Source organism: Lycorma delicatula, chromosome 11, assembly GCF_047948215.1.
Source record: "Lycorma delicatula isolate Av1 chromosome 11, ASM4794821v1, whole genome shotgun sequence".
Lineage (NCBI taxonomy): Eukaryota > Metazoa > Arthropoda > Insecta > Hemiptera > Fulgoridae > Lycorma > Lycorma delicatula.
Genome location: NC_134465.1, coordinates 44,819,166 through 44,846,975, shown reverse-complemented (window position 1 = coordinate 44,846,975; position 27,810 = coordinate 44,819,166). Strand labels below are relative to the sequence as shown.

The 27,810-nt window shown below is 29.8% G+C and overlaps 1 protein-coding gene across 1 annotated transcript in view; it reads right to left on the bottom strand.

The window, feature by feature from the left end:
* Positions 1–8,578: 8,578 nt before the first annotated feature.
* betaCOP (coatomer subunit beta) overlaps positions 8,579–27,810 on the bottom strand; it is a 44,850-nt gene continuing 25,618 nt past the window's right edge. Inside the window, exons 12-18 of the mRNA XM_075378095.1 lie at positions 26,381–26,583; positions 23,647–23,816; positions 21,037–21,331; positions 17,721–17,882; positions 17,439–17,584; positions 13,268–13,510; positions 8,579–9,105 (exon numbers count right to left, since the gene is read on the bottom strand). Of these exons, the coding sequence (XP_075234210.1) occupies positions 9,034–9,105; positions 13,268–13,510; positions 17,439–17,584; positions 17,721–17,882; positions 21,037–21,331; positions 23,647–23,816; positions 26,381–26,583 (1,291 nt within the window). The 3' untranslated portion in view covers positions 8,579–9,033. The remainder of the gene's footprint in view (positions 9,106–13,267; positions 13,511–17,438; positions 17,585–17,720; positions 17,883–21,036; positions 21,332–23,646; positions 23,817–26,380; positions 26,584–27,810) is intronic.

Sequence of the window (27,810 nt, the reverse complement as noted above, 5' to 3'; positions counted from 1 at the left end):
TTATTTACTCAAGTTGAAGATGAAAGGCCGTTTTTTCGATGACATTCTGGCCATCCAATGGGCTTGCACTGAGCAGTTGAAGACGATCCTACAAAGTGATTTCTCCAGCACGTTTTACGGGTTCTACCAGCTCTGCAACGAATGTATAACTAGAGAAGAGTTCTATGCAGAGGGCTGTTATGAGTAAATTTGTCTATCTTTAAATCTGTATTTTTATTGAATTTAGTTCAGGAACTTTTCAGAAATTCTGTGTATACACACACAAAAAAGGTATGCACATTCATAGTTATGTATGTACCATTGAATATTTTCATCCTGCTAATAACGATGGTGGCTTTTTAATGTGATTGTAAACAAAACAAACTTGGTGTCACTTGATCAGAAGGTTTATCGTAGAGATATGAATTTTATTTAAATTTACAGCTGAGTTGGTTTGTACTAGTAGATTATTGGGAGTGTATGGAAAAGAATTTATAAAAAAATAAGCAAATACATTAAAGCCAACCTTTTTAAAATAATAAAGAAACAGGAATGGAGAAAAACATGATCAGAAATTGAATGTAGCAACAAAATAAAAAATATTTAAAAAAAACAACTTTTACATTACCTGTAGGAAATTGGTTTCTGCCCCTAAAAATTTTAAAAATAAAATTAATCTATTGAAATTATGTGTAAAAACAACAAATATAATTTAGGATATATAAAGCAAAGGTAAAAGAAAAATTGAAACTGTCGTAAAGTTGCGTTATACTTGTAATAAGTATAGAAGACCAAAGAAATTCCACTGTAACCCAACATTGGATGTAAATATATGAAATTAGAAGGATAATTTTTTAAATGTGTTAGGTAATCAGGAAGTTGATAGTTTGAAAATTTATTTTATTGATAATGATGTAGAAACTTTGTTTTTCAAGGAATATATGGAACAGATATAAAATAGCTTTTTTAATTTAATAAATATTCTTGTGTAAAAGTTTTCAATGTTTTAACTTTAACGGTTACCAAACCTTTAAATTTTTTTAAGGGGTAGAAATATCTCTGATCGAACTAATATATATTTTATCTTTATCTCCTGGAATAAAATTTTATCTATACGAACTATATAAGCAATATGCATTAGGTTGCACTGGAAAACCTGAAGTGTAGGTTTTTTATCGGTTATTTTTAAGTTAAACATTCACTTTTGGGATTTCGTAAAATGACAACAGTTAATATTAATTTTACTCTTTTTCTAAAAATATATGAATTCATTAGTATTATTTATTTGCCAAATAATATTTATTATAACTTTTTTCTCAGTTTCTACTGATGGTTGTTTAACAATTGAAGTGGCTTTTTAGCTTTAGATTTTAACTAAAAAATTTTTGTAAATGGTCTTTGAGCGTAATTTTTTTGTAATTAGTTATATACATATGCAACTAATGCTTTCCTATCTATATAGCACTGTAGCTCTAGAAGGAAAAGTATTGTAATCAATCCAGTTTGGGCATATGCGGTTTTCATCGGATCTTGACATTTTGACACCTAAGTAACCCAGAAAATCGGATGGAAATTTTCTGGATGTTAATGTTCGTATGTATGTGTGTTCAATGTTACCCTATAAATCACTTTATATTTTCAGAACTACTGGACTGATTTTGACCAAACTTGGTCAAAATTGATGCCATTAAATTTTCAACTTAAAAGATCAAGGAGGTGAAAGTGAAGCGCTAGGTTACTCTCAGTATCCTGAGGTTTTAACTAATTAATGTCACACTATTTTTAGGGACATTTGTTAAAAAATAAAAATTAACTATATGCAAAAAAATTTTGAAAAATCATCCCCACCCCAAAAAATGCTATTGTAGTCATCTGTTGTGATGTCACAGGTAAGCAGTAGAATTAAATAAATGAATAATATTTAATAAGTAAAAAAGTAATGCTGGCTGGCTGGGTCTTGAATTCAATTGCCTGGTCGACACGGTACTCGGTCCGTTAAGCCTCACAGCTATACCAGTCTGCCAATTGTGCAAGCAGAATTTGTTCTGTATAAATTGTGAAGTTATATTAGTTTAGTTAGTGCTGATCGTTGTCGCTAGTATCACCACACCCACACGAATTAAATGTTGTGTGCATGCGCTCTTTAGTTAAAATCATTAAATTAATAAATGAAAAATATTACATTTAAATAATATTATAAATTTAAATTAAGTTGTATGTGGTAAGCCATGCATCAGAAACAATTGTGTTCTCAGCTGTTTTACTATTTTTCTAAAAACATAATTTAAAAATACATGATTCATTAGTATTATTTATTTGCCAATTAATATTTATTATATTTTTTTTTCTTGTTTCCCTCAGTTTCTACTGATGGTTTTTTTAACAATTGAAGTGACTTTTTAATTTTAGATTTTAATTTAAAATTGATGTAAATGATCTTTGAGCATAATTTTGTTTGTAATTAGTAGCATATGTATGGAATTTTTTTAATGAATTCTCATCATTTCTCAGTTTGTTCCTAGTATTCTTCTACCTTTCTGAGATATTGTAAAAAATTACTTTACAATTTTATGTTCTTTATAAACATATGACTTTTATTCATTATTTGGATTATCATAAAGTTCTTTTAAATATATTATACCAAATATTTAAGTAACTTGCATAAAAAAATCTATGACGTTTTCAAAATAAAATATTGTGACTTTATTAAAATTTTATTATCTGTAAATGATTAATCAAAATCAGTTTAAATTTTCTGTTATTGTAAGGTAATGGCCTAAGATAATTTTAAGTAGATATATGACAATATTGTATACTTGTATGATACTGGTAACTATTATCATAACAATCTTGTATTACCTAACATAATCTTGAAGTTAGAATCATCATCATCATCATAAATCATATCACCTTCTAACCAGAATAAAAATTTTTATTTTTACTCTTATGGCTACAGTTTTATTGTTGCTGCAGCAATTTAGCTATAAAAGAAAAATATAGTGGTAGCCTAAAATATTAGGTATAATGATTTTTGCAGTTAACGACCTTATTAAAAAAACACAAAAGATTTCCAGATGATATAAGTATGTAGATAATATATTCAGACAAGCTCAACATAAATTTTTCAAAAAAAAATTTCATTATATATATTTAGGGCATGATAGAATTAAATTTTGGATAAAATAAAAAATAAGGGAGGTAGCTTTTGCCATTTTTAATTTTTGATTATACTGCCCTCATGTATGTTTATTTATCAATTTATGAAATGTTGCAAAAATGCAACTTAAGCAGGAAAGGATGTGTAAATTAACACAAACTGATTTATCATCTAAAAAAAAACTCAACAGGACAGAAATTAGGATAAAGCATAAATGAAATGTTTATAGTTTATTTCAATATGTAATGAATATATCAAGTTTATATTTTATGGTAATCAATAAAACATTTTAGCTGAGGTCCAACTTTACAATTATAACATGAAAATACCATTGTACTTTTACATTATCAGCAGTGGATTCCTCTATTCTTTGCATTTTTTTTCAGGAAAATGCCTGTCAAACAAGTATCACTGAGTTGTTGCAATTGAAAACACTGTTAATCGTCCAAGACTCTGCATTTGTGGAATAGCAGTTTCTTCTGTGTTTTGCCTTTGATGGTAATAATGAGAACTATAAGTTGTAGAGATTTCAGTTGCTCAACATCTTTGTGAATATATAGATAAAGCTTCCATGAATTTACATCAAGAAAGTTTGAAAACAAGAGCCACATCCATTTTTTCCTTTCATTGTTATTTGATAGTTGCTGATACCATTGCCCAGTGAATCAACCCCCACCTGTATAGCGATTGAATTGCTTGTTGGATTGAAATTTTCATTTTTTTCACCTTGAATACCTTTTGACATTCAGAAGTTCAGTGTACTGAAAATTTGTAATTAGAGTAACAGGACCATTTTATGTTCTTCACAAGGATACCTTTTCAGCTTTTCTCTTTATCAAGGAAAAGAAGCATAAGAAGATTCTAACCTTAAATTAGGTGCTTCAGTTGTTCAAAACTTAGAGTACTTAGTTTTTAATTAGAGTACCATTCCATTTTGTAATAAAAATTAAATTGGTGATGTCAAATTGATAATTTTATATCCCACGAGGTTTCTTACATAAAGAATGAGAATCTTCCAAAGAGCAGTTTTGATTTTCATTAACTGTTCCAGTTGCAAAAAAGGCCTCTTCAGTAGAGTTAACAATCTATATGAACCAAAAGATTTATCAAAATAAATGCTGTGCTTTGCAGGACTGTCTACAATTTGCAATAAGTTTTGAACAACTGAAGCACATAATTTAAGGTTAGAATCTTCTTATGCTTCTTTTCCTTGATAAAGAGAAAAGCTGAAAAGGTATATCCTTGTGCAGAACATAAATACCACACCTTGTGACTTCTTGGGACAAACAGAATATGCAGCTTGCATGTTGATCAATTTTTCTGGTATTAGCGCTCTTAGTCAACCACTTTTGGCTGCATCTGCCGCATTTCATATCTCTTGGAACTTGCCATATAGATGCTTGAAGGAAAACTTGTTTGGTGCGTCCATACCATACTTTTCTGTGAAAACATTCTTTGTCTGGGCATAACTGGCACATCTAATATATTAGAAGACAATGAATATTTTCTGCTGCATTGTGTAACTTGTTTTTCTTCAGTTAAACATGCAACAAAAGAAGGAAACATTCTTCCATAAGGTCGTGTCAGTTTTTGAACACTGAAGTACACCTGATATTTACATTGAGAGCAATGTTCTACCTTTTAGTAAAATATTTTAAAAAATCTTTGTTCTCCATATATAACACACATTTATGGAAAAATTAATGAGTAGATGAAAAATTTTGTCCAGTTTATTTCTTTATTAAAATAAAAATGAACTATTGAAAATAACAATTATTTTAAAAATCATTAATTCCTGAAATCTTTGCACAACTGTACTAAACTTTTACTATAAACATACTATGCTATAGTATGTTTATAGTCATACTATGATGACTATAAACATACACAAGCATATCTGTTTTGAAGGAATTTCTATTTTTTAAACTACAGAGACTATATTATGTCGAAGTTGATTTATGTGAGAATTTTTTAAAAAGTTGGATTCATTTTTTTTTAATTTGTTAACAGGAAAATTGGCATTGTAAGTTATTAATTCAGTTATTTCACATTCATTAATTAAGAAAAGAACTAGAAATGAATCCAATTTTTTTTATTTCTTACTGGTAAGATATTTGGATTTAAATGCAGGCCACATTGTTCATATTATGCAATAAAATTTTCTTTAACGATTCACCATTGCTAATAAAAATGCTTTAATTATTTTGTATAACTTGGAATTGAAAATGATTTCAATAGATGCTATTATAAATGTTGAGAGCATCTTTGTTAAATGATGACTAAATAAAAAAGGGACAATATTCACTGATCTTTTTGGACTGTAGAATAACAACATAATTATCCCAATAAATATGACAAGTTGATGACATATTTACTGATGATTTATGTTATTACGATTTGACATTACAACAAATTAAGAGTGACATTTCTAACACACTCATATTATATGCTGCTACTTTTATTAACGCGGTTTTATTAATAATTCTGAAATAATAAAATTATTATTTATATACTTATAGATCACAAATACAAAGTTGAAGAAATTATTTTATAATGTTTTTATTGCTGAACTTGTTATGTTTTATGTTAAGCTTTTACTACAAATCATCTAATTTATTTATTTTTTATGCTTATTATCAGTTAATAATATCAAAAGTTACTGAAGTTATGACCAAATAAACAAAAATCAATTGTGAGTAAGCAGGTAGCATCATAGCCAGTCCAGCTGTTATGTAAAGCAGAAGGACCTTGTTCAGATCCTTCTGACTTTTATTATTATTATGCTTCTATTGATGTCAGCCTTGAACCCTATTTACTATTCTATTTATTCATTTATTTAACTGTGTGTTTGAGTAGACTATTTTCTAATCTGTACAAATGATCGGGAGTAATGAAGGACAAACTTCTTTTTATTTATTTTGTATTATTATTTCTTTTAACTTGGTGATGTCAAGAACATTACTGTCATAAAACAGACATCAATTGTTTTTGTGTATAAATTTATAAACAGTAAAACCCTGTTTAATCAAAATAATGTAGGTTGGATCTGTTTTCAGCTGAGCAGAAATTTTATTTGAATATATGTTTGAAAATGCTTCATATTTTAGATAAAACTCATGAAATATTTTATCCTGATTTTTACACCAAAGGTAAAATGTTACTATATTGAAATTTAGGCGATATGGAATATCAAGGAAAATGGTTATGTATAATATTTGACCTGAAAATTAAAAACAATCTCAGAAAGGTATATTCAGTTTTTTACAAGAATTTTTTTTAATTGCCTAAAATTTTATTAGGGTGAATCAAATGTAAAATCAACATTAGTAGACTGTCTGTTATCTATCAGGAATGCGACCACGATTACAAAAAATAACAGAATACATAATTGTAACAAGAGATAAATATTAAAAATTAAAAAACACAATTTCCAAAAAAATATTGCACTTTAATATAATTAAAGAGCGTGCAGATGACAGTATTGTACATAATACAATTTGTTTTATGTTTGTTTATATATATATATATATATGTGTGTGTGTGTTTGTGTATGTAAAATAAAATCTTTTTTTGTCTTATCTTCCTCTTTACTAATTAACTCCAAAAACATAAATAAAATTCAGCACAATCCACCAAAGTACAGAATCAATAAGAGCTCTTACCTCATGTTATTATTTTTCTTTTCTTCGAGGGTAAGTCAATTATTAGTTATATTATTGTTTATGTTGATAATACTGTCGTGTTGCGTAGATGACGTATGCGTGGTTTAATTGTTATGTCTGTGTAGGTTTGATGCTACTAGGTTAGTTCCATTATCGCTGCCCTGCCGTTAACCATGGCTGCTCCGCTTTTTGTTTGCACCAAAGAAGAGTAATTTTCAGTGATCCATTTTTTGTGGTTGGAAGGTGTATCAGGGACCGAAATTCATCGAAGACTTTCGGTGCAGTACAGGAAGAGTGTGGGTTGCCGCAATGGAGTGTCAACGAATGGATTGAAAGATTCAAAAATGGTCGCACAAGTGTTACGCACAATGAAGGAGCCGGACGACCATTTACCACCACAAATGAGGAAATGATTGAGAGTGCACGTGACATGGATTTCTTAGATAGACGAGTAACTATTGATGAAGTGGCACATCATCTGCAAATTAGTCACGGTTCTGCCTACAAAATCATCCACAACAGACTTGGGTTTCATAAAAAGTCTGTGCAATAGGTCCCAAAACAACTCACAGTTGCATAAACAAACACACTTGGACAGCTGCCAAAAACATTTGGATCGCTATGGTAATGAATGGGATATCTTCTTAGATATAATCATCACTGGTGACGAAACATGGATCCAACATTACGAGCCGGAGAGTAAACGACAGAGTATGGAATGGAAACATCCAAATTCGCTCTGCAAAAAAAAGTTCAAGATGCAACCATCCGCAGGTAAACTGACGCTTATGGTTTTTTGGGACTCGCAAGGCCCAGTACTGGAAAATTATGAGGAAAAGGGCATGACAATAAACAGTGTATGTTACAGTGATGCTTACTGCCAAGCTGAAGCCTGCAATTCGATGCAAACACCGAGGACTGCTGTCGAAAGGTGTTGTGTTGTTGCACGACAATGTCCGTCCACATACTGCTGCCCACATTGCTGAAACACTCCAGAAACTCAACTTTGAAGTACTGGCTCTTCCTCTGTATAGTCCTGATCTTGCCCCTTCTGACTAACATTTGTTTGGCCCACTCAAAGAGGCATTAAGGGGCTGTCGATTTACCTCGAACGAAACAGTGAAAGAAGCGGTGCATTCCTTGCTTAACCAGAAAAAATCCAAAAATAATAAGATTTAAATTATAATTTTCAATATTAAATAATCAGCGTTTCACTAAATCTATTACTTTTATTTTATTTTACTTCTAATTTTATTTCACTAACAATTTTTTTACAATCACAGGTTAATAATTCTTAAATCAATATATTTAAATTAAAAAAAAAAAGAAGTTAAAAAAAATAAATAAAAAAAAAACAAAAGGAGATGAAGTGTGTTTCGAACCGATGTGCCTTCCTTAATTAAATATTTTCATTAATTAAAATTTTAATTTTAATTTCAACTACAATCAAAAAGGGAGGTGCACAATTAAATGTTGCAAGATTGCTAAATCCAAAATTTCTACATCCTTCGGCTAATTGTTTTTGAGTTATGCAGGATATATACATACGTACAGATGTCACGCCAAAACTAGTCAAAATTATTCAGAGATGGTCAAAATGGATTTTTCTGTTGAAATATGAAAACCGAAGTGTTTCACGATCGCATTACTTGGAAGGAAGTAAAAAAAGTTAAAAAAAAGAAAAAAGGAAATGAAATCTGAAGACCAAAATTTTTTGTCATCACAGTACTTCCTTTACTTCTTACAAGGAAGTAAAAAACAATATAATAAACAAAACAAATCATTATCCATCATGAATCATTTATTTTACAAACTATCATAATATAATAATATAATAATAATAGTTTTAAACATATATAAAATATATTTACTATAATAATAATAAACAATAAATAATATAAAGAAAACTATCATAGACTTAGTCAGTGTGTACAGCTACTTATTCAAATAAACCACCTTACAGCATATTTTCTTAGTGTAATTACTATCAAAAAGATTTAAATACCTTATTACCTGAATACATATGTTTTTTTTTTAATTTAAAAAACACAGAACTCTATTTTTAGAATAACATACATTCATAATACAGTTGAAAAAATACATTTTATGAATATTTTATATAAAATTATTTCAGGTGATAGCCATTTAAAGTTTTAATAGTTAATTAACAGAGCCTTTTTCGATCAAGCAGTACTTGTTTGGGATTTTTTTTAACTTATAATTTTGTTTATAACATTATGCACCACTTGTTTTTTGATTTCGCTTCTGTGTTGAATTAATTTTATCACCAAGACTTAAAGCCATTCCCTAGACAATAAAAAAAAAACAAGAAAACATTAAAGTTACTTTATAAAAAAAAAACCATACAGATTTAAAATAATAAAATAAATCAAAGATCACCAGCTAAATTGAACAGCATGTATTCCTATCCTAATTCAGAAGATGCAATAAAACATTTTTATACTAAAATCAATTTTGAAATTTTTCAAGCACATGGTATTTTTACTGTTAAAACACAGATTGTCATCGTTCATGATCTTGATGTTTAGACTAAATGAGCCGTTTTTCCCAACCCATTACAAAGATTGAACTTCACTTTTAACATCCTACCTGTAAACCTTTCATCACATGTTATATCTTTAATAATGTTTTGTTATCATTGCAATGATTTGACATATCACAGTACAGTGATCTTTTTGTTCCAGTGAACAAAACATACCATTAAATATATAGAAATTATACGAAAAAATACTATTCTAGTATTATTTGTTTTAAATGCTAGTACACGGTGTGTTTCCACTGCCGTGAACTAGTATTTAATGTTTTCAGGACTAAGATACTGTAAATCCTAGTTCATGCTCAGACTAGTTTATTAAAGTTACTCATCTTTAAGTAGTCATTCTCCGCATGATTTATCACTTCACAATCACTAGGAATGAATATTATTTTAATTCATTTAAAATTTAAAACTTTTTAATTTTGTAAACAAATTTTAAAACACAATTTTTATTATAAACATAAATAAAATTAAGTCTTTCTTTGAATAAAATTAAGGAATCATCAATTACTCTGTGATTTGAAAAGGATAAAACACATCTGAGAAATTTGTTTCAATTTATCTAATAATTCTTGAATTTTGAAAAAAACGCAAGCCCAGGTGATTGATCTTTATTAATGGCAAAATGAAGCACACTAAGAATGTTCATACATCAGTCTCCAGTCATCGTTTCAGAAAATAATGGTGAATTCAAAAATTTAAACAGTTCATCTATCTCAATCGGTTTCCATCGTTGTAAATTAGAATGAGCAAGTTCGGTTTGGGTATACTATTTGTTTGTTTCATTAATTATATGTTCAATAATTTCAAGTGTTATTAGAGCTTTAACAAGAAGAAATAAAACCTAGATATGAATGCGATGAATCGGCCACGTTTACTAACACAGTTCAATAAACTTACAGAACCTAGTTATAGAAAGCTGGTAATATTATTTTATTCTTTCTGTTTCCACCTGTTAGTTGCAACCTATCGATAGTGAAAATAGATCATTTTAAAGCCAATAAAGTGCAGTAATTCTCGGTGAAAGAATTATATTAGCTCTATTAACACGATCACTATTAAAGTTGTAGAACAAATTTACAAGCACAAAGTTGAAAATTCTGGAAGGAATGTAACAGAAGTAAATTAACAAAATAAAATTAAATTTGCATTATAAAATTTTTTTATTTTATACCAAAGTTGATGACATAATTACTAGCGAAACTGATTTACTGCAGTATAAGAATGAGGTTGAAATTAAACTTGGAAGAGGGATTCTCCAAAAAAACAAAATGTTCCTATATTCAACACCAAAAACATTGAAAGAAATCAGGTATTGGGGGGGGGGGTGTCGGGGCTGTGTGGGATTGGTTTAACATGAAACGTTACAGACCAGGAAGAAGTTCCTCCAAGCTATAAACAGACCAACTTACATGTAGAGTTAAATAAGAGAGCCACCACTGTATTTTTTTTTGAACAAAACTGAGTCTCCAATGGAAAATTTTAGTTCCTTCATTTGCCCAACTCTACAGATAAATTGGTTGGTCTGCATGTCAGCAAATCACTTTTAGTATATTGGATTGAAATAAAAATGAGACATTGACTGTGTATAAAAATTTAATTTCAAGATAAAACAGACACTAAATATTACATGATATTTACAAGGGCTAGGGCTGTAAATAAAGTAATGAGACTAGGTTTTTTTGGCAGCCAAAGTGGCAACACTGTAAAGTTACTAGTAAACATATGGTTATAAGAACAGCTGATTTATTATATTAGGATTAATAATTTTACTCTATTGTTGCCACGTTAGACGTAAAAAAAACTTTTCATGAAACAAATTTTTGTCGTACGTTACAAAAATGAGCGATACTAATTATGAGCAACGTTGTGCAATCAAGTTTTGTGTTAAACTCTGTGAAAATGCTACTGAAACTTTTTCAAAATTGAAAAGGAGTACGGAGATGACGCTCTGTCACGAGCCCAAGTTTTTAGGTGCTTTAAAGCATTTTCAGATGGTTGGGAATCAGTTATAGATGATCCACACTCTGGAACACCATTGACGTCAAAAAGTGATAACAATGATGAGCAAATCAGAGACTTGATACAGTACGACCAGTAATTAACTGTCAGAATGATTGCAAAACTGAATTTGAACCATACCACAGTCCATCAAATTTTGACAAATGAATTGGACAAGAAAAAAGTTTGTGCAAAATTGGTCTCAAAATACCTCACTGTTTAACAGAAAAACAAGAGTGAAAGTGTGCCGCAATCTTCTTGGGCGAATTGAATCTTATCCTGATTTTCTAAAAAATTATTATTACTGGTGATGAATCTTGGATATTTGAGTATGACCCATAAATGAAATACCAGAGCAAGGAGTGGCACACTTAAACTCATTATGTCCCAAAAAAGCAAAAATGAGCAAATCAAAAATCAAAACCATGCTACTAATTTGTTTTGTTGATATTTTTGCCTGCAGGACAAACTGTATATCAATATGTTTCCGGAGAAATTCTTGAAAGACTGCAAAAAAGAGTTGCCCGTGTGAGACCAGCCATTAAAGACAACTGGATGCTGCATCATGACAATGCACCTTGTCATACTGCACTCTCAATTAATGAGTTTTTGGCAAAAATAAAATTCCTGTAGTTCCTCAACCACTTTATTCACCTGACCTGAGTCCCTGTGACTTTTTCCTGTTACCAACTAAAAAACACCTCAAAGGACACCATTTTGGAACAGTAGTAACATAAAAAAAAAATGCAACCAACCACCTAAAGGATATTCTGGTTTCTGTGTTCCAATGCTACTCTGAAGAGTGGGAAAACCGTTTGAAGAATTGCATGACTTCCCAAGGGAACTATTTTGAAGGTGATAGAGTCCATGTATAATTGAATTGTAAATAAAAAGTTTTTCTGAACCAGTCCCATTACTTTATTTAGAGACCTTGCATTTTGACTAATATTTGATGACAATTTTGTTCATCACTGGTTATGATATGAGAAGTAAGAGACATAAGGCATAAGTAGCAGAGGGGTGCTCGTGCCATCTGTGTTGTTCACTGAGTGCACCACGCCAGCTTTGTGATGCTCCCGAAACAGTCTTGCTTGATCTGCATTGGTACTGGGGTACCTGTGCATGGCCATAACCTCCACTTTCCAAGGATTTGTGTAATTTATCTTTCCGCCTAGCTTTTGGCTGAGGCTGACATATTGAATTTTTATACTTTTTAACATGTTTACTTTAATTTTTTACATATAAATATTGTCCAAAATACACTTATTATTACTTAAATCGATTTATCTCAACAAACTCTTAACACAAGCACACGAATCACGTGCTATCATGTCTATGTCATGAGCTATGTTGAATGGAAATGAACAAGAGTGCCAGTTTTGGCCGATCTGCACTGTGCCCCTCCCTGTCAACCTGCTCACCAGTGCCAAACTCAAAGTCGTTATTAGCGAGCTGACCATGTAAAGTTATAAAATGATACTGCATTTACATCTCTGAGATTAATAGTTAGGAAGTTATTAAGGTAGGACAATATAGATCTTTTTTTATGCTACTAATTTCACTTCTGGCACCTGTATGTTTCGGTGTGATTTTAAAGAGGTTTCACATCAATAGCAGTTGTACATTTCTCAAGAGAATGTAGAGAGAAAAAAGTAGCAAAAAAAAAATGTTTCTTTTTTCATCGGTAATGTATACGTATAAGTTTGGGATATTTACAAATTAATTAATAGTAAATTTTAAGAAAGAAGAATATTTTCCAAAAATTCAGAGATGGTTAAATAAAATCCTACTTATTTTCCATTCAAATTATTTTAATTATTCGTTTATGATTTCAAATTAAAGACTGAAGTAATCAAGAGAATTATTCTAACTGAAAATAAAATAAAAATAATTTTTAAAAATTAAACGTACCTGACTCTTAGCTCGAATACGTATATGACCAGTGACAGGTGCCTCAGGCTTATTGAATGGTTTTTCGATGCTAAGATTAGCTAAAGCATCTTCACCAAAAATCGATCTAGCGTACATATTTGCAGCCATAAAACCACATTGTCCTGATAAAGCTTTCTCTGGTGTTAAACATTTCATATTTGTACTGCTCACTAAATGTTGTAAGTATGCACGAAGGTCGGTCAGGTTTGTATTAACAGAAACCTGAAAAAGTAATTATTAACGGAATAACACAGAGATAATACGTTACATATTAAATTAAACTATTCTAATCCAGAACAATTAAATTAATATATACTGATGATCCATTTTGATAAAAATTAACATTTTACATACATATACAAGTAAAAAAAAAAAAAAAGAATACAACTAGCTGTTTATCTGCCCACCCACACCACAGGTGTATGTGTGTGTGTGTGTGTGTGTATATATATATCAGGAAATATACAACCAACGTATATATATACCTGATGGGGTACATATACCCGTGAAGGGAAATGTTCACATTTAGGAAGGGTATTCATGAATTAGTATGTAAATATATATTTATATTACTTTAGTTAACTTATCAAGGAATAACTCTGTCAGCTGTCCATTATTTCAAATAATATATTCCATATCATTTACATTTTTTATGTTGTTTGTAACAGTGAGTTTAATGGTTTTTTCTGCAATTATAATTTAACTAACAAAAGGACTTTAAAAGAGTACTGGAAGACAGAGAATTCTGAAAAGACTATGGCTATATCCAACCCAAAATTGTTACCAGGCCAATAAAATACAAGTTAGCCGCATACCGCATAGACAAGAGGTATAAAGGGCCGGTCGCCTATTATAATTTTATTATATAGTTTTCAGTGTATTAAAATAATAGTTTTCAAAAATGAAAAAGTTTTTATTTTTTAATATAATACTCTATAAAGGTGTTCTATCAAATTCCCCAAATCTAACTAAATTTATTTATATTTTGTTTATCATTTTTATTTAAAGCATGTTTTATTATTTTTAAATCACATTATTTAAAAAAAAAAAAAATCTTTTATAGTGTATCTTTAGTGTGTCATAAGTTAAAAAAACTGACAACACAGTGATAGGACTTTTCCATCATGCGGATTTTTTCTGATGCACGGCTTACACGCACACAACTTAATTAAAAATATTTATCATTTATTTAAATAGAATATTTTTTGTTTATTAAATTCAATGATTCTAACTAAAGTATGCGGGCATGTCGTATTTCATTTGCACATGTATGGACGTACTAGCGGCCACTTTAAATATTATTCATTTATTTGATTCTACCACTCACCTGTGACATCACAACAGAGCAGATGACTAAAGCAGCAATCTGGCTGCTAAGTGGGATGTGGGGGTGTGTAGGGAGGATTGTGGTTGGATTAAGACCCCCGCTTTGATGGGGAACAAATTTGTGGACCCAACAAGATGCTATTAGAAAAAACTGCAATGAAAAAGACTCACTGTACTGCCTTCTACGTTTCAAAATTATTACCATTTTTTGGAGTGGAGGTGCAATTTACCAAAAAAATGTTATACACAAAGATATTTATTTTTTTATAATTGTTCAAAAAAATATTTAAAAAAAAATGTAATGAAAATCACCCCTCATACTGCCTTCTACAACTCTTCAAAATTAAAGCCATTTTTAGGGGTGGGTGTGAATTTTAGCAAAAATTTATTTTTACTAAAGTTGTTTACTCACAAAAAAAAACCTTAATTATGCAAAATCTGAGTCAATTTCATCATTCATACCACCTGTAACCCCCTTGATCTTTTGAGTTGAAAATTTAATAGCATCAATGCCCCTATTATAGAAATATTATAGCCAAGCTTGGTGAAAATCGGTCAAGTAGTTCAGGCGATTTACACACCAACAGACATACATACATACATTATGTTGTGGAAATTTCAATGGCATTTTTTGGTTTTCTGGAGTCCCTAGAGGTCACTTCGTCAAGATCTGGTGAAAACCGGATATCCCCAATCTTAACTAATCACCACACTTACCCTTCTATATAGCTACATCTGCTACACAGACAGAAAAGTAAAACTTAACACTATAAGAGTAATCTATGAATGTTGCAAATAGTTTAATATAAAAAATATTCATGAAAACTCTATTAGGCCTTTAAGCATTCATAGCCAATACACATAGATGTTCAATTACTTGTATAAAATATACTAGAATTTTTATTAGATTTTTAAAGCATAAAAAAGTATCTACGTAAAATCAAAAACAACTTATTTAAAAAAAAAGGAATACTAGATCGTGGATACTGGTGTTCTTTGGTGGTTGGGTTTCAATCAACCACACATCTCAGGAATGGTCAAACTGAGACTGTACAAGACTACACTTCATTTACACTCATACATATCATCTGAAGAGTATTATCTGAACGGTAGTTACCGGAGGCTAAATTGGAAAAAGAAAGGAAAAGGAACAACTGGGCCGCATTGGGACATAGGTGATTTAAGCTAACCATTTATAGAATATCTGATAAATTTGATTGGACAGGATCCATCTGTAATATGCGAGAGTGGCCTGGTCACTTTTAACACTCCTTAGACTAAAATAATAATTAATCAGGTATTTATTCAAAGCCTGAAAAAAAAGTCTAGTGAGTTGTGCATTGAACAAATCGTCCGATACAATTGGATATGGAAATGTATTGGCCAAGATTAATGCACGGATTATTAGAGAATGATCTGGACTGTTGTTTCCAATTCTGTAAGGTTAAATGTTAAAGCAAGGTGATATAGAACTATTCAAAAATTTTTTTGGTCCAACGAGGCAAACTTTAAACTCTCAAATGCCATTAATAGACACAACTGAGTCTTATTCAACAATAATTCTCTCTCATGACAATTGTATTGAACTGGAGGTTACAGGTTTTTCATGAAAACAAATTGTCAGACCTGTCATTCTCATTGCAACTGTATAAACGAACAAACATATCTTAACATTCTGAATATTATTATACTACATATATGATAAAAATATATTGAGTAGTTCTTTCAGCAAGACAGGGCTTCTGCCCACCATGCTGCCTTAAGCATGTGCAACTTGCTCAACCAAGAATTTCCCAGGACATGGATGGGTTGATGAGGATCAATTGAAAAGCCGTCAAGATCTCCTGATCTTGCCTCAATGGATTTCTTCTTTTGGGGGGTTATTAAACATGAGATATTTTCAAGAAAATCGCATACTGTTCATGAGATGATTCAGTTCATGTCATCAATGAACTAACTCAAGTAAACTCATTATACTTAATTTTTTATTTGCATGTTCCATAACTGTATAACTGCACCTCCACCAGTTTGATGTAAACTACAACAAACACTCATCCATAAAATTAATTTTTTCTTACCGATTTCTTTCTTTCTTCATTCCATGTTTAGTACTTTCACAGGTATCTTAGATTTATAAGAAACCTGGCCTAGTTTTATGTTGGCCTATGTTTTAAAACCTGGCCTATGTTTTGTGTATTACTGTAATAAGGATGAGTCAAGGTGTTCTTAAGGGAAGCTTGAGTGTTTTTGAAACATAAGTTGACAGAAATATTTATTAGCTAATAAAAAAATTATTTTTCAGTAACAGGTTAATCCCAGGTTTTAGATTCCAATTAAATTAATCCTATTGCAATTTCTTTTATTGTTAGGAGACAATTCACGTAATATTTATACTTTCTTTGAACTTTTTTCTTTTTACTTATAAATATTCGTTTTATGTCACTGCAGCTATAAACAAATAATTCTTAAAATCATACTATCTATGTACATGTTTTAAGGGAATGAACTCACCAGTTAAAATTAATTTTTTTATAAAAATTTGAGTACACACCAAATTAAGAACTCATACAAACAAAGCAATGTAAAGTGAACAATAGAAAAATATTTTGTTCAAAATTATGAATAAAACATCTTGTTTTTAAATTAATATTTTCAGATTTTTTTAGGGAAACATAATTCTGTTTCCAAGATTCCGTTTATACAGAATTTTCTTAATGTTTTGAAAAATAAACCTTAGCTACATCAATAAAAAAAAATACTATTCTAATTAACAAAACAGTGTAATATAATCAAATAATATCTACCTTATTTAAGGTAATCTTACCTTATTTTCCCATTCAAATTCAGCCCACATCTGACGAAATTCTGTGTCAGTACATGATGCTGGTACAATGTAATCCATTATGTCAATATGAATGTCATTTAAAACAACAACATTGCGATCTGATGCTGCACCACTTACATCATACACTACCAGTAAAAAAATAAAACAAAACACTTTATTAAAAAATGTAAAAATCACAGGATAAGTGAATAATATATTAAACAATTCTGAATAATTATCCCTGACAATTAATAAAATAAAGTTGAAAAATAATATACTCACCAATATTACCAAATATAATTCCGTTTTCAGTTGATGCAACTTTAACGTTAGCTTTTATATTGCAAAAATCATGTGGAGCTAAAACACATGGCTGTGGCTTTTCAACTAATTTTAGATCACCTAATGTTGCCAACTCAAGTGTACAGTTTTGTAATGTATCACCTGAAATAAAAAAATCACTGTAAATAAATAATAAACATACAGATTATGAAACATTAACAATTTTTTTTTTCACTTATAAAACATATAGACTTCTGAGATAAACATCACAACCAAATCATCTTGGTAGAACAAACAACTCTTAATCCAAAAATCAAAAATCTGATTTTGAGCCAGAAATTTTTCATAATTTCTTAACAAAAACACAAGAAAATGATTTTAACTTGATGTAGACAACAACTTGTGTTGTCAGCTTAGGACTGTCCCATAATATGGCTTTTTAGTTGCGTTCTGGGAAAGTCCTACAACTGCAGGTTGTTTGATGCATGTCTTACACACACAATTTAAATTAAAATATTTATCATTTTATTTTTTTGTTTATTTAATTCAATGACTACTAAAGCATGCATACATACTATATCAAATTCGCATGGGTGGGACGGACAGTACTAGTGGTGTCAGTCGGCAGTAACTAAACTAATGTAATTTCATGACTTGCATAGAACAAATTTTGCGTGTAAGATCAGCAAACTGCTACAGCCGCAAGGCTTAACGTACCAATTAAACCAGACGATCAAGTTTGAGACCCAGCCAGACTTACTTTTTTGCTATTATTATTTTATTATTATTATTATTATTATTATTTATTTACTTAATTCTATCGCTCATCTGTGATGTCACAACATTGCAGATGATTACAATACCGTCAGTACTACCAACCTTTGAAATATTAAATAAATAAAATTAAAAAATAATATTTAGAACGTAAAAAATAATTTGGTTGGCAACCCTGTGGAATTTTAAATTTCCTGGTCCAAAAGGGCCATGGGAGGGGGAATTTCCCACATGGCAAAAAGGAAATTCCAAGATGGCAGACTGTGACATTAGCGCTTCTTGTGGTGACAGGGAGTACTATTGATGCAGTTTGCACACTTAGCCTTAGTTTAGAGCATTTTGGTGTGGTGTGCGATTGTGCAAAAAACATTTTTTTGCAAATATTGATATTTTTTAATCGTTAAACAAATGTATCTAAGAAAAATATGATATTAATTAGGCAAAACCTAGAGATATTGAGTGTGACCTTGCTCTACAGCCTCACCCCCTTAACCTTTTAAGTTGAACATTTAATGGCATCAATGTTCCATATATAGAAGTAATCTGACCAATTTGGTAAAAATTGAAACGGTAGTTCCGGTGAAAAAAGGTGATTTATTGGCCAACACCGAACACACCACATAAATATCGGAATATTTCAATTTGGTATTTCTTTTTTGGGTTCCTTAAGAGTCAAAATGTCAAGATCCAGTAAAAACTGTATATACCAAAATTGAACTGATTGCAATACTTTCCCTTCTACAGCTATAGTGCTACCTAGAAGAGAAAATAAAAACATAACAGTAAACAACACTACCTAGAATAATTGCAGAGTTTAGATGACTGAATGTAAGCACACATCAGATATATTTGTGTTTTATGCAGCATGTAAACAATAATCTAGGAAATCTGCCACTTTACGCTTTTGTCCCTGTCATTTTCATGACTGTAAAATGCAATTAAAGCACGAAGATATAAGAAGAATTAATGAAGAATTAATTAATTAATTGAATTCGTTGTTTCATCTGACAGTAATGATGTATGTACACTGCACAGAAATTTCTATCGTGAAAGGAATAAAGGGCTTACTATAACCTATACTTTGGAAACTCAGCATTCTCATGTGAAATAATTGATTTAGCTTAATGAATAAGCGATAGGTGACCGCTTTGTTCATCACCTTCTCAAATAAGCTTGGTATGGAATACTTGTTACTCATTAGGATCACCTATATAACTTTATGTTTATGGTAATGAAGTATATACAACTGAAAAGAATTAAACTTATGAAAAAGTTATGATAATAACAACATAAAAATTAACAAATTCATATTATTCACCAGTTATCATATATAATTTTTTAGGTAGTTAAAAAAAAATAACTATAATGTAATATAATGGATATCCTCACAGAGAGATCTAGTACACAATATTGTAGCAGTTGAATTGGCTACAAGAGGGATAACTATGATAAAAAAAACCCTCAACTTCATTAATTATCATTGGTGAAAAAAACAACCTACTTAAACTGTAGCCCAGCATGTTTCTTCTGATTGTAGACTAAGAGAAGGAATGTGAAAATAGATCAAAACTGTATGGTCACAACAAACAGCTCCAAAAAAAAAGTATTGAATGCTAACTTCATTTAACCCTACTGAACAAGATGGTTGGCTGAGCACCTAAAAGAAATTATCCACATTCTCAAATCATAATTTGTACGTTTGAAGACACAATTGTAGCAATATGAATAAACATCATCTTTTCTGGTTTATAAATATTTTATTCTGGGCAGCAAGATATATTATGCATCATGTCATTATAAGATTATAAGTATAAAAATAAATTAAACAGATGCATTTAAAGTTCCTATTATTTAAATACAAACACATGAAATACTGTTAAGGTAAATACATTAAATGTAAAGAAAATATTACCATAAAGTAATTAACAATCCAAAAAGTGATATTGAAAATTATTTTGAGCAAATATTTATGAACACATTCAAAAACGAGAAAAATCATTTTTTTAATTCTTTTATGGAATAAGTAATACTATCTGTAAAAAAAAAAAAATCTTTTTATTATATCTAATCGGCGGAAAGATTTTTCAAGCAGTTTGATAATTTATTAAAAATGGCAACGAAAGCATAATGAGCCCTTTCTCATAAGTCGAAGTATTGTGTCGAGTTACACAAAAACAATACAGTTGTGATGTAGTTATTTTTAAAGAATAAGTGACTATTCTTTTTAGTAAAGATTACACATCAATAAAACATTCATAAAATATGAGTTAAAATCTTTATTTATTAAATATAAATATTACATTTATGGGTTCAGATGGTGATCTGAAAACATTTTTTTGTATCTTCAAAAATTCGATATTTTTTTAGCGATCCCATATAATTTAACATCTAAAGCAATAGATAGTAATAAACAAACTAGAAATGATTTCAAAGTTTAATTAAAAAATCTAATTTAATTTATGGCATTAAAAAAACTGTTCACTAGCAAATCTTTTATGAAAGAATTTCTAAATAAAATAATTTAATAAAATACAGTGATTACCTGTTTGGTTAACAATAAGAACATCGAGTACAATGTCATATTGATTAACATGAACGTAAGCTTCAGCGTAAACTGGATCAGAGAAACCAGTAAGTTGTGTAACTTTATTAAGTTTGGTCGACGCCAATGGTGGTGGAGCACCAGACGTACCGCTACCACCTCCAATAACTGCTTGATTAAGACTCAATTCAAAAACATTCTCTGCCGCACCAAATTCAGAACCTCTCAACGCAGACAATTGTAAAAATGATATCGGATCATCGGCTTGTACTTTGTGACCTGGTTTCTCCTTAGCCTAAATTAATAAAAATATACATTTTTCAATCAACAATAGATACTGTGTAGAAAAAAAATTAAAAACCTTTATTAGTATCGTTAGATACTTCTTTTACTGAATATCTTTTTCTTTCTTTTATAATGTAATAAATTTATAAAATATACATCCGAGGTCACACAGCAGTCATTAAACCAATCACAAGTATGAACCACCAAACAGTACGTTTGAAAATTATAAACTGCTTAAAGCTGAAGCCATAAGAAAGGAACTAGTACAGACAACAGTGGCAATGTAAAAAATCTCTTAACATTTTATTTTTAACGTAGTTTATTAATTTTACATTTGGAAAAAAATTTAATAATAAATCAGTGCAAAGTGCTTTTAATATTTTATGATAAGTGATTATTTCATTGAATGGTAACTTTAATTATTTATTTCCAAATATATAGGAAAATTCTTTTGATACAATTAAATTATAACGGTAAAACAATGTTAGGTAACAAAACAAAATAAATCACTTAATTAATAATAAATTGTTTAAATATGTTGGTAAGTCTGTAAAAAAAATAATAAATTGACAAAATTACATTATTATTGTAATTTGATGTTAAATAATCTTGTATTATTTAGCTGATTTTAATTTATCAATTAAACTTTATTACAGATATATACAAGGGCAGTTCGGAAAGTAATCTTTGTTGCTAGTGGTAGTGTTAGTGGCGCTGTCATTGACACATCAGTGTATTCTCTGAATCAGTGCGCTTCCAGCTTGTCAGTATGAGCCACATACTTTAGCTTGTTCACTTGTTATAATCTAAAAATATGAGCACTGCAATATAAAATTCCATAAAATACAAGGTGCATTCTCTCGTAAGATTTCTTTTGGTGCAAAATGTTGCGGCAGCAGATAATTCTGTATGGCCCAAACGTAATGAATGATGGTGTGGTGCAGCATTGGAAAGACAAACATCCATGAAGAAGAGAAGAGTAGTAGGCCTTCTTCTTTTGTGAATAATGATCTTATAAGTGAAATTGTCAAAAAAGTGCATGAAAACAGAAGATTCACCATCTCTAAACTTTCCAAACAATTTCTCGTACGATTTTGTATGAGACTGCCACCGGTAAATTAGGCTACCAGAAGTTCTGTTCTCGCTGGATTACAAAAACACTCACATAGCTCCATTGAATCAAATGAATGGGCTCTGTCTTAGACTTCCTTTCACGCTATGATGTAGAAGGAAGCTTATTGAAGAGAATTGTGGGTGGGGATGAAACTTGCATGGCCTACATGAAAGACGAAATGTAACAGGAATTGATGGCCCAGGACCATACCAGTTGTCCATGCAAGCCAAAGTAAGCCTACCAAATGTTATCAACGAGGAAGGTTGACAAGGTTGAGGAAGTTTTTTGGGATACCAAGGAATTTCTAGTCGATTTTATAGAACGTGGTATGACGATTACTGCAGCAGTCTACTGTGAAACTTTGGCAAGGCATTCAGAATAAATGCCACACTATGCTATCATCTGGTATTGTTTTTTGCATGACAATGGTCATCTTCATAGTGTTTGAACACTCAACAATAACTTCTGCATCAATTCCACATTGGAACATTTTTGATCATCCCCTTACAACCTGGATTTGGCGCCAAGTGATTTTCATCTTTTCACTCACACGAAGAAATGGCTTGCATCACAACACTTTGATGACGACGATGAACTTCAAAATGCCATGAAAGGGTGACTATATATCCAAGCACATGAATTTTGTGAAGGTATTTGTAAATTAGTGAATTCTATGACAAATGTTTGAATTTAAATGGTGACTATCTTGAAAAATAGTTAAAAGCTGCAGTTTTAATTATGTATAACATATTTTAATCTACACAGGTTTTTTATTTGTAGCCAAACAGAGGTTAGGTTACTTTCTGAACCGCCCTCAAATGTAAAAACAGCCTATATAATCCTATATATAGTTTCCTACTATTCATAATAGTTTTTGGATCTTATCACTAGTGCAGGCATAAGGGAATTTTTATACGAAGGATGAATATTGAAAGAATTATCCAACTTATACATTTTATACAAGAGAATTAATATTTGATAAAAGTTTGACTGTATTAATATGAACATTATAGTTATTAAATGTGTATAAACCACTGGGGATAGGAAGAAAATATATGCCTGTGCCTGGTGCAGTTGGCAAATGATAATTAAGAAACATCGTGAATGACTTTAAACACACAAAATCATGTAAGGAAATGATCTTTTCTTAGATTGCAACAGTCTTGAATGTGAAGTAAGTGCTATAAAAATTAAATAATAACAATTCATACCTTTTGAGATGAAGCATCTTCTTCAGCTTTAGCCGTTAACATAGCAGATAATGCCTGTCTGCAATTTTGTGTAAAGATTTTTGTTACTTCTGGTACCTGTTCGGACAATACTCTCAAACAAAGGAATAACCTATCTTGATCATCATTTGTAATAGCTTTTTCTGGTAATCCTAAAAATAAAACAAAAGAATTTTAAAAATGTGTTAAAATAAAAATAAAAAAATTAATAATCGTATTTATCCTTTATGAGTAAGCAACATAATCTAATACACATGGCTGACACTATCACTTTCAGGAGACTTGTCATTTCATCTTACCACAATCTTTTGTCCTATAATTATAAATAATACATGTTTTAATATAATTATACAGTACGAGATTTCCAAGTACTAAGCTAAAAAAAAATTAAATTAAAAATGGTGAAAGCATGATAAAAATAAATGTAGGAATACCAATCTATAGAAATATATTCTTCACAAATTTTAAGGATTTGTGTCTATTAATTTCTTCCTTCATTCTGTATTTTTTATATAAAAACTTCAAGTAAAATAAATCTTAAATTTATAAACAAATCTTTTCAAACACATATTATAATTTAAAATTGAAGTAATAAGTTTTCGACATGTTAGAACATACTGAAAACTAGTGACGTAATTGTCAAGTTTAGCGAAGAGAATAAACAATACTACTTTAGATTATGCTTAATAAATATTTTATTAATTTGATAGCAAATGATACTGTTTAATTTTGTTTGATAATTAACAATATTCTTGGAATAACATCAAAACAGTGCCAAATGCACTTATACCAATGTATTAGGGTCGTCCAGAAAGCAAAATTTGTTTTAGTTTAATAACAAATTTAATATATTTATTTTAACTTTAATCCTTAGTACCAACATCCAATCAAATGGAAGTCTGTAAATTTTGTGAAAATTGAGTGTCTGTTTGAACGACATTTCAAAAATGCTCTTCTTTTTTACATTAAAAATACAAACTGACTTTAGAAATACAGCCTTATGTTGTAAAAAATATTTTTTTTGTAAAAGATAAATCTAATTTCACAAGCATATATACGCAGTTTAGTTAAATAAAACATAATTAAATCCCATGTTGGCTAATCTATTGTGTTGGCAGCCTTGCTTGTTTGTTTAGTCGTGCTGTCATTTGTGTTCTGTTTATTTTAACTGTGCGTTTTGTTTTTTATCGTAATTTTTTTATGGACAATATATCATTTATTCAGAGGTAAGACAGGGCAATAGAACTCAATTAAATAGTGCATTCATATGAATTTTAGAACATTTCCAAAATCTCTGCGCTTCAGACCGTTAATCAAGTGTTTCAATTAGGATTTAAAATTTTTTTTAAAAATACGTATTTTTCTTTCTAGTGGGCTACTTGACACTAAATATTTTTTTTTACCACTCTGAAGGGACTGAAAATGGTAAAAAAAAAACCAACTTTTCCCTAAGTAGAATATTTTTCATTTCTTATAAATTTTTCTTTGAAAATAGATGCGTTCAGCAAAATATGTGTATTCTTTGGTCTACTCAGAATAAATTAACATACAGCTGAAAGTTAAATCTTAAAATTAACTCAAGATATGATTATTATTGTTTAAATATGTATTTCATATAAAAACAACCCCCCTGTAATTTTTGTAAAGTAACCATAAAAATGGTTAGCACTAAAAGGGTTAATATATGCATCATCATTTACATTTTTCAGCTAATTTTCCACATAACCACCTCCTACGTACAAGCATTTGTTAAATCATGGTATAAGTTTTTGTATACCGTCATCAAAGAAATCTGCCACCAATCCATTATGCTACTCATGAACAGTTGTCTTGACATTGTCATTTTCATTGTGGTTCCTATCAAGAAAGTCTTTCAATTTTGTAAAAAGTTAGAAATCGCTTGGAGTAAGATCTGGACTGTATAGCAAATGATAAAAAACAACCCATCCAAAACCTTAGGAAATTTCACAAGTTTTTTTTGCCGTACATCGACATGCATTGTCATGAAGAAACTCACTCCACAAGTCAAAAGACCAGACCGACCTATGTTTCCTTCATTCATTACATTATCATATATGCAGAAATTTGAAGATGAATTTCCACAGGACAATTTATGTATTAAAAAAATGAATAAATGATCATACCTCGCAGTTGGAGAAATTCTCAATTTTTTTAATCATTATAAACACAAGCAAAATTACTCTATGCCACAGTATAGCTACAAAAATTCTTATAGCAGTGGCAGAATATAATTGCAATAATTTGGCAATAATTGAAATTGAGACCAACTGGCCTAGACCCACTGCTGTGAGTGAAGCTGTGCGCATGTGATGTGCAAACGGTTCTTACTTTCTGGATGACCCATAGCACAACAAAGCTGCTTTGCTTTCTTAGTCACTTACTATATAACTGCATGTAAAACAAAAAACCCATTATTTACAGAATGATTTTTAAATAAATTCATAACATCAACAAATATTCACAAGCAATGTTTGCTAAAGTTTTATTGTTTCACTTTTTTCTTTACTATCTTTTACTTGAAGGGAATGTGTATTTTCTGCCAATGTCTTTACATGCAGCTGGGATAAAAGTCAACGGCATAAAATGATTGTCAATGAGTTAATAAAACAAGTTCAACTACAGACAAGTGTATAAATAAAATAATTAGTTAATGAAAAATCAAGAATAACAAAATAGTGTAATGAAAAAATCTTACCAGATCTTCCTAAATTTAAGATAGAAGTAATAATTAACATAGCTTCCGATGTAAACTGATTCTGTCTTACAGTATCATGTAACAAATTACTATAACGTAAGGCTAATTTTGCTAATGTTGTACCTAGTGCTGCTCCGATAAAGAAATCACCTTCCATTAAGTAACTGCGCAAAGGTGGTCGGTTTTCATTCTTTTTTGATACACTATAAAAAATAAATATAAATAAAACTATTTCAATTATTTAATACATTTTCTAACTTTAAAGAGGTTATCAGACTTCATAACAACCAAAAGGAAAAAACTTTTATTGTTTTTCAAAATACTAATAAAATCAAAGAGAAAACTTTGGAAATTTCAAAGATCATTAATCTTTCTTTAAAATAAGACTATTATTAAATCAAGGTGGAAATTTGTATATAAGATCACTTGGAAACTTTCAGACATAACTAGCAATCATATAACAATTTTGAGAAAAAAATAGCTTCTCCCAATTAATATGCACAGTATAGTAGTTCTATCTTTTCTCTGTAATGTGCAAGTGATACCACCTCAGCTCAAAATTTCTATTATTAAACTATAAAAAATTTCTGATACTTTATTTTCTTCAAAAATTGCATTCAAAAGAGATAATGTATGAAAATGCATACAGTGAAACGTTATGAGAAAACGAATACAAACAATGTAAATATTTTCAAGAGGGTTATATTAATGCCGATAATGATATTTATAGGGAGCAAACTTCTACTGGGAAAAAAGACAAAAACATAGAGTATGTTTAAAGTGATTTATGAATAAATACTGATGAATCAGTGTGATAATATTAATAAATTAATACAGCATTCTCCATAATAATCTCAAAATGCATCATGTTGATCAACACCACATAGAGTAGTTCTAGAAATATTCTCAGTAGATAAAAAATAAACATAAATGATATCACTATGGCTGGGCTGGTCAGGACAAAATCTTTGTGAACAATACAGTTGCAGGGGACAAGACTTTTTTTATGATCCATAAACAAAATACCAATCACTGGTACGGAAATCACCTCACTGAATGTAGAATTTTTTTTAGAGAAAGTAAAGTACAAATTATTTTGGAAGTTTTTTTAATTTACATCATATTATCAAACACAAATTAAATCCAGAAGCCCATTAATGGAAATGTGCATAATATATTTCACTAACCATAGAAAATAATCAGAAATAATGTTAAAAAAATTTAGTTTTATTTACACGTCAATCTAAGACACATTGCTTGCATTTGGACCAAGTTATTTTCATTCCATAGATATATTAACCAATCTGTCACCAGTAATCTAAATAAAACTGTATATTTTATATAAAATTTTAATGACAATACTTTTTTATTTACTGTAAAAAAAGTTTGAAGTTATAGAAAATGTATTTTTTTAGCAGATCAATCTCCTA